An 8,534-nucleotide genomic window follows, 5' to 3' on the forward strand; every position below is an offset into this window, starting at 1 on the left:
TATATATATATATATATATATATATATATATATATATATATATATATATATATATATATAAATAGTAGACAAGGCACAGACAAAAGACAGAGATTAGCACTGGTCCTAATTCTATGATTGTGTGCGTCCTTGCTTTTCTCTCTCTCTCTCTCTCTCTGTATATATATATATATATATATATATATATATATATATATATATATATATTGCCGCGTGCATAGCTGCATTTAGCGGTGAGATAGCGACGACAACGAAGAACACGGATTTGCTCGAGAGGCGCAGCGCAGCAGAGTGAAGAAGACGACAATCTTAGCGGCCTTCTTGGAGAGCGTCTCTAGAAGTTCCACTGTCCGTGTTTTTAAATGAACCCCCTGTAATTGATAACCCGCGACAATATATATATATATAGGGCGGAGCAGTTTAACGATGTAATACCTACGAGCCCAATCCCACACATTTTTCCTTTATTTTCACTCTAGCCGTCACAAATGGCATCATTGTTTTGTCACAGATTTAGTGATGTAGGGATGACAAGGCGCCTCGCAAAAGTCACTGATGCCCATTTTCGGAGGGTATTTCAGCGGCTATCTACGAAAGCGCTGGTTGTATTCCCGTATAACAGCGGCCACATTTGGGGAGCTGAAGTGTAAAAGCTATAAAAGCGCCCGTGTAGCTCGATTCATACGCGAATAAAATGTACCCAATCGGTGGAGCAATACAGAGTCTGGAACTGATGCGTGCTTCATGCTCGTATCATGGCTTTAAGATTGAAAAAAAAAAATGGCCGCGTATCGGCGTCCATGCTTCGGTGGCAAAGATTGTCGAAATACGATAGTCATCCGTCTGGAGAGAAAGAATAAAGCGTTCATTTTACGTTCTGCTCAAGAAAATAGGTGAGTAGGCAGTGCGTGAGATATGCACGCCATCTGGCAGTAATATAAAAGAAACAAAAGTTTCTCGAGAACGCAGAGCCATTGATAGGTGGTAGCATCGTGTCAGTATAGTGAAGTGTAGGAAACGCCCGCTTTTTCGTTCATATCGTCGCATCGTAAGCGCAGCGTAATAAGCGCTGCGGTCTTTAGAATTACGTTTCTATGCATTTTAGAAATAAAGAAACACACTACCTATTACTCACGCATTGATGTTTGCTTAAAATACGCGTAATACGTGTTTTTTGATTGACAATGTCCATAAGGGTGAACGCATTAAGCAGATCAGGATTGCTGGTAGCTGAGAAAGTGCCTAAATTTTCGCCGGTTCGCTGGATCATGCGACCGACAGACGAACAGAAAGACACAGACTGAAAACTATTCGCCCCCTCCCCCAAAAAATCCTCCTGTGCTGTGACCCGCGTAGGGAAGCTTTCCGGATGGCCGTAGGAATTGATGAGTTGTCGATGAGTATGTGACCTCCGGGACTAGGTGCCTTCAGGTACCCACTCCTCTTCTTTTTTGACAATGGAAAGTACCCCAAGAAAGTTTATCATCTTTAAAAACTTATACTGAATACCCGACCACTTGGTGTTGATGCCTGACTAGATGAGTATCTAGTCGGGTAGATGTTACTGCAATGCAAACAGCGCGAAAGTGGGACGGAAAGTGAGAAGTAGGCAGCACTGCACAGTTGTAGCTTTTTACCCTCCGTCCCAATTTTTCGCCGTTTTCATCGCAATACAATTTAATTCACTGATATAATGTATTGTGAAGCAAGCTAGTAATGTTCATAAACGTGGTGGTCAAGTAAGCTTCGTGCAGATACGTACCAGTCATTGGCATATCCAGGGGGTAGAGGCCAACCCCTTCCCCAGAAATTTTCCCTTTTCATATGTGTTCACATAAACTCATACCATATTTTACTTTAGCAGTTGCATCCCGTCAACCTTTATGCAGAAATAACAATGGCGTTTGTCGTTTTTATCAGACTCAGAGCATAACAAACGATCATAAAATATAGACAAAACACAGAAAAGATTTATTGGTAACCAAAATTGCCGATATCATCAATGTTTATGCATGCATGTATAGCAGGGCAGTCATGCATGCATGTATATGCGTGCATGTATAGAAGGGCTTCAGCTTCAAAGCGTGATGTCTGCTCTCAGAAGTCGTTTTTCTGCTTCAAGGCTTAGGCATAGGCTCGTGCGACAGAGAGCGGTCCAGGGCAACCTTGTAACTGCTGTAGAAAGTACTGTAGACTACACCAGCGATGTTAGCGCGGTAGTCTTCGTTGATGCTACTCAGGTAAGGGTTCAGTGGTCCAAGACCCGACCACTTGGTGTCGAGGTCACCCAGACCCGTAATCTGGAAAGAGCGCAGTACGGCCGGCTTTCCTGGTGCCGCGGTGGCCTCCATGTGGGCGTAGCACGTGCCCACTCGCGACTCAACGCGCGCGCGCAGTTCTGGCACTACGCCGTACTTGACGCGCGCGTCGTATATGATGTCCAGGTCGTCAATGAGCAGGTTGCATGTGACCGTGATGTTGCCGTTAAGCCAGCCGGGGGCCGTGCAGTCACCGAAACGGTTGACGCGCGATAGACCACGTAGAGTGCCGTTTACAAATTTGGCGTGGCCGTGGACGGGAATTCCCAGGATGCTGTCCTTGAAGTCTGTCTCAAATGGTGGCAGATGGAAAGGGTCCAGGTCTAGGAAGCGAACTTGCGCAATCATGTCTGTCAGCAGGATGCGATCCATGTAGAAGTTCGATTCTTTTGGATTCCGCACGAACACTTCTGTGTCAAGAGAAGATACACACATCAAATGGCAGATTGGGACATTGATCAGCACAGAAACAAACATGCTACCACGAAAACAAGGAGGAAAACCATCTACGTGCCTTCAGCTATTCGAAGTGAAATGGAATTTCGTCCAGTTTTATTAGAGCTCAGTAGGCACTGTTTCGTACATGAATTTTCATAGAAGCATACCTAACCAAAATGGCGTTAATGTACTAATACTGCTTAGTGTCACTACCTTACTCTACAGATGGACATTTATACATGAGAAGTAACATTTGGCGCGTATTCAGGTGAGTTATTTTCATAGATTGTGCCTGTTGGCATTTTATCATAGAATCGAAAGTTGGGCTAGTTGCATATGCATGGTATAACTGTCAGTTCAAGTGCACGAATAAGCAGAAAGGAAGAGTGGACAAGCGCTTGTCCTCTCTTCCTTTCTGCTTATTCGTGCGCTTGAACTGACAGTTATACCATGTTCTTAACATATAGTCCACATATGTGGATTAAGACATTAAAAAAAGCTACATTGATTCAGTGAAATCGCTTGTGTATAGAGACACATAAGTAGCTAATCGCGAAAGTAAAACAGAATACAGAAACAAAGAAGAAGGCAAGTAACGGGACCGGCCGATCATGGTTCGGGCTTTCTTTCTCCTGGTCGTGTTGCGTTAAGCTTCTGCGTTAAGAAAATATGGCAGCACAGCGATGCTAGTGTACCACAGGCAACATCCATGATTAACGATATCGCCTGCTTATGAGGGGCTGCCCATGTGCCTGCAATGCCGACTCTTGCGTACTCTCGAAAATGTCCAGCATGTAGGTATAAGAATCGAACCTTTCAAGGCCTGAACATGGTGACATAAAAACACCTGTTTTACTCCTGCGCACGTCTGTGGTAACATATGCGAACTATTCAAGAAGTTGGGCGTCGTCCTTCACGTTACATTTTTGATCATCATCTGTTTCCTATTAAGCATAGAGAAAAAAACGCCTCCAAAGGGAATGTAAGCCAGGGACGACAAATTCCCTTTTTGATAACCCCATGAATTTGACACAGTCTGTGCATGAACAGGTGGGAGATTCGGGAGAGTTGTATAAAAGGAGGAACTGAAAGCCCCAGTAGCCATAGCTGTCCCTGCAAGAATGTAGCTCTACTGCTGAGCATCAACAAAGATGGTATACTACGAATTCAGTGGTATTCACGAACCTCCATTGGGCTGTACAGCCTCTGAAAAAGAAGAAAACAGTGAAAACTGAAATTAGTGCAAACTTCGCAGACATGAGTTACTTTTAGCGCACCTGTTGCTCGCTATAAGCCATCAACACTTCTCATAAAGAGGCAATCATAAACATGAGCAATCGTTTTGACAGATATATGTCTTCGACTTATTTTTGTTAAAGATAGGTCGAAGACAGACTGAGGCTTCCCTTGCTTACCGGCTGTTGACCACTTTAAATCTCCTGCAAACCTTTTGTCTTTATGCTTTGAACCAGTGTCCCACAGCGTACAGTAGGTCACGCAGAATAACTTAGCGCGACTACTTAATGTCGAAACTACCGCATAGGCTTGTCCCGCAATCTAACTTCGTCGTTTTAAGGCTAAAGAAGTTCAAATTATACAGTAGAATACAGGAAGACTCGAAGGGACTAACGGAAGTAGAAAAAAAGAAGAATCAGGAGCCAACATGGCAACAAATGCATGAGCCCCGTGGTAACAGAACTGGCACCAGGAATGTACACCTCCCGATAACTGTTCACCACTGGAAGCTTAAAAGAAGGAGAATGGGGAGGAGAGGAGGTCACGAAGACTGAAAGTGTAGTATACCCCAATCAGGACACCAGAGAAATTAGGCAACAAATATTCACAAGGGTTCCAGTGCAATGATTCACCTAGGGATTCTTGGCTGTATCTTTATTTCTGCCAACAATATTTTTCTTACCAATCAATGACAAGAAACGGGAAATGAAGTGAATCGACTCGGCATCACTATAATGTGAAATAACTTCGATATTGTAGTTAGCTGGTTGATCTCCTTTTTTAAGCACGACATAATCATTTTTATGCTGCTACAAACATCAAAGGGGATAGCACTGCCGTCATTTTTATGAAAGGAAAGAGATAAAAAACATTTATTCATGCAGGCCTAAATGAACATCATCTCTTGGGTGGAGTCATATCGGTGTCTCACAACTGCAAAAAGCGATAAAAAAAAAGCAAACTACAAGCTGAGCAGGCAATCATGGTATGACACCGCCATTTCCTCATTTTCGCCACTGCACCGCGTCAGATATGCGCAGTTCAAGGCTCTTTGCCACGCGCTCATGTGTTACCTTTCATAAGATTGGAGGCTACAGTCTAGTGATAAAGTTTTTTAGAAGACATTGGTCATTCAACAGAAGTAAACGAAATAATTGCGAAGTTAGCGCGAGTTATTCAACAAGGGGTTGACAAACTCACACGGTTCCTTATGCATTCAACTAAGACGCCAAGACAATTTTTTGCTCTCCTCGGTTGATATAATCATTCTACCCCGCCACTCTAAGGATGCCTTCAGCACCTGACGCTTTCTGCACTGCCTCCAGGATTGGCCCACCTTTGACGAAGTGACAATGCGATGCGATAAAGTCATCAGGTCACGTCAGTAATGTGACGTCAGAGTGACGCCATAAATTTTGTCAAACTGTGACATAATGATGACGTCAACATGTTATGATTATTTTTACGTCACACGTGTTTAAGACACTGCCGACAGTAAATTTTCTTGTTTGATGAGGTATAGAAGAATTTAAAAGTATGAAACATAGCTTTATGAGTTATGACGCATGTATTGGCACTGAATCTGGTCTTGACATGTACACCATGACATCATTCTGGTTTATCGTCATGATTAAGTCAATCATTTTGCGTACTTAGATTTAGGTGCTCGATTAAGAACATTATGTGATCGAAGCCATTGACTTTGGCGTTCCGAATAATCATATCGTTTCTTTTGGAGGTAAAACCCCAACAATTGGTTTTACAGTCCCACGCCCAATAATGCCTTTTTCTCGTGCGCCACACAAGAACCGCAGCTAATGCGCCGCAGGTAATCAATGGAACAGTGCCACGTCAGCGACTTTGTAAAGACAGAACGACATCCTGATAAACGACAGGCCAAAGCTGGAGTGCACGTCGAGACACAGTGGTTCGCTTGTTTGATCGCCAGTATGCGAATGTAGTTTTGTGGGAAGTACTTCTAAAGAATTTAAAACCTTGGTGCATAAAGAAAAAAAAATGATGAGTTACGTCATTTTTTCGTATATCAGAAGCTCTCGTTGAAGCTCGGAATAAAGTACCGCATATTGAAGATATTCTTATGAAAGAGTGAGATAAAGCTTTTCTGCACACACTCAAGTTTTTGTTTAATGCCATCCTCAAAAGAGTACACTTGAAAGCTTACATAACTGATTTTGGTTTCAGAAACAAAGCGCAGAAGTATTCCCATCGCCCAACAGCCTACGGAAAATATGGCGTCGGCAGGGGCGTCGGCAGAAAGTTTTTCGTGGGTAAGGGGCACCTACCTGATTTCGGGAGAGGGGGGCACCCCCTTGAAATGGTCATTTTTTCACTTTGCATGTCATGAAGAAAAAAAAATTTAAGAGGGGGGAGGGGGAGGCACGGGCCCAGTATGCCACGCCCTATCTACGCCCCTGGGCGTTGGTGACATCACGACGTACGACATCTTGCATCAAATTTAACTCGGTTAAGATTTGTCATAGCTATCCAGATACTTGAGACCCACCGAGAGGTTTAACTGCGGGATGACATTCTCGGTCAGTTCTCACTTTTTGCTACTGCTGCGCATGTAAAGTATACAGCTGATGCATGGCAGGTTAAATCGCACCAAGCGCAACTCAGAGGCATTAGTTACATCATCCAGTCAACTATTTAATCCTGGGAATGCAACAGACTAGTAATTCTTATGTGCAGCCCCTAAGAAGAGGGCTGGGACTACACGATCACTACGTCAATTGAGCCCCACCCAGTGTATTTCTCAGGATTTATATGCGTGTTCTCGGGAAAAATCACTTTTGGCCTAGTATATGCTGTCCTAAATGTTTGCTGTAACGTCCGTTAAAAGTAAAAGGTGAATGCTTACGTAGTCGAAGTGGAGCCAAGCACAGGAGGAAACACAGGACTGCGTTCATCTTGCCGACTGGACGTGGAGCACACTGTTGCGCCGCAGCGAGCCGCTGACTGAGAAAGAAGCAGGCTTCCGGCCGTAGCTGAAGGAAGGCTCAGGTAGTCCTTGCGCATCCGGTGTCAACATGATGCGAGCCGTGAATCTACTCCGCGGGAGGAATTGTACGTGCGCGCCGCGCAGAACAATGTTTCGTTCGTTCAGAGATTGTGGTTGGACTGAGGTTCTTCACAGGACACGGCACTTTTAGGCGCGAAGTGGGAAACCTGTAGTTATAGCTGATATTCTTGGTTTTCAGGCAGCCGAAAAACGCGAAGAAAGATAGAATTCTCACTGCATATCTCACAGGAGGAATGAAGCCTTGAGGAGCCGCCAAGAAATACTGTGGACCCCAAGAAGACAGACCGTATATAGGCTGCTGTTAGTTGTGTAGCGAACTGGTGTCCTTACATTCTTATACACTCACTCATAAAGTCCGCAAGCTTTTCGTCATATGACAATTAGTAGTCTTCCGCTAACGCGTCTGCTTAGTGGTTATGGTGCGCTCTGGCAAACAGGAGGTGGCGGATTCGAGTCCGTCTTCGATGGCTACATTAAAAGGAGGTCCCTGTAATAACGCCTCTCTACATAGATTTTCGTCAAAGTAATCGAACAGTTCGAAGCACTGGATATTAAGCGCGATAGAATCCCCAGCGCTGTTTGAATTCTTTCAGTAATAACCAACCCCCGCCCTCCAACTTAGCAAACAGCTTGGCTTAGCTAGAGCTTATAGTCAGTGCAAGCTAAAGAGCTCCAGCTGGCGTCTTTGACGGGGAGGAACAGAAAGAATAAAGTCAGTATTTACTCTTTTTGTCCTCACCCACTTCCGCTTCCTTCCTAAACAAAGGTATTTTTGTTATATAATACTCATAAGCTATTTTGCCATATTTCGGGAGGGAATATTCTGAAACTAGACTCATTTTGGAAAATATTTTCCAGTGGATGCGCTTTTTGAACTTACTGGCGACACTTCGTAATTCATGATAGGTTTTGTGATGGAATATACTTATGGTTTATTGAAATTTTGCTACAAAAAAGCTCGTTAATCTGAACTAAAAAGCAACAATAAAATTGCTTAAATCAAGCAGAGTTTGAATCTGCGGGTCGGCGCTAAAACAAATGGACATCGTGCCACACTACACAGAAAGAACTCAAAGACCCACTTATAGACTTGTTATGACGAACAAAGGGCTACTAAACGTTTGCGGTGGGTGATTTTTTTTAAGGTCATGGAGCTCTAACAGTAAAAATAATTATTCGTCAGTCAGTGATATGCCAGAAAGCAGTGGCGTAGCCAGCGGGTGGCACACCAAGCCCATTCCCCCTCCCCCCGAATTTTTTCGGCCATAGCATACATAGCGCAAAATGACCGTATACCTGTCCGACCCCCCACCCCATTTCAGTTTAAGGAGGTGCCCACCGACATGCAACAATGTGAGCAGTGAGCCTCGTGCAATATTTGACGCTTCTATGCTCCGAAACACGTTTATTTACATGGGGGAGTTAAAAAAGGCCCTGCAACACTTTTCGAGCATGGCCAGAAAACGCGGCCGATCAGCAGTCAAAGCTCCTGAGAAAAC

At 44.0% G+C, this 8,534-nt stretch overlaps 1 protein-coding gene across 1 annotated transcript; it reads right to left on the minus strand.

The window, feature by feature from the left end:
- Positions 1 to 1,948: 1,948 nt before the first annotated feature.
- LOC119177401 (uncharacterized) lies at positions 1,949 to 6,958 on the minus strand. The gene is made up of 3 exons (XM_037428882.2): positions 6,874 to 6,958; positions 3,942 to 3,962; positions 1,949 to 2,728 (listed from the first exon to the last, which is right to left on the minus strand). Exons 1-3 carry the CDS (start codon positions 6,920 to 6,922, stop codon positions 2,118 to 2,120), a joined length of 681 nt encoding a protein of 226 aa, XP_037284779.2. The 5' UTR covers positions 6,923 to 6,958; the 3' UTR covers positions 1,949 to 2,117.
- Positions 6,959 to 8,534: the final 1,576 nt, after the last annotated feature.

This window comes from Rhipicephalus microplus, chromosome X, assembly GCF_043290135.1.
Source record: "Rhipicephalus microplus isolate Deutch F79 chromosome X, USDA_Rmic, whole genome shotgun sequence".
NCBI lineage: Eukaryota > Metazoa > Arthropoda > Arachnida > Ixodida > Ixodidae > Rhipicephalus > Rhipicephalus microplus.

Excerpts from the sequence above, each read along its gene's own strand:
- LOC119177401 (XM_037428882.2), bottom strand. The coding sequence starts at position 6,922 with ATGAACGCAGTCCTGTGTTTCCTCCTGTGCTTGGCTCCACTTCGACTA. Across the intron at positions 3,963-6,873 it reads CTTGGCTCCACTTCGACTAC|AGGCTGTACAGCCCAATGGA; the intron begins GTAAGCATTCAC and ends CTTCTTTTTCAG. Across the intron at positions 2,729-3,941 it reads GGCTGTACAGCCCAATGGAG|AAGTGTTCGTGCGGAATCCA; the intron begins GTTCGTGAATAC and ends CTCTTGACACAG.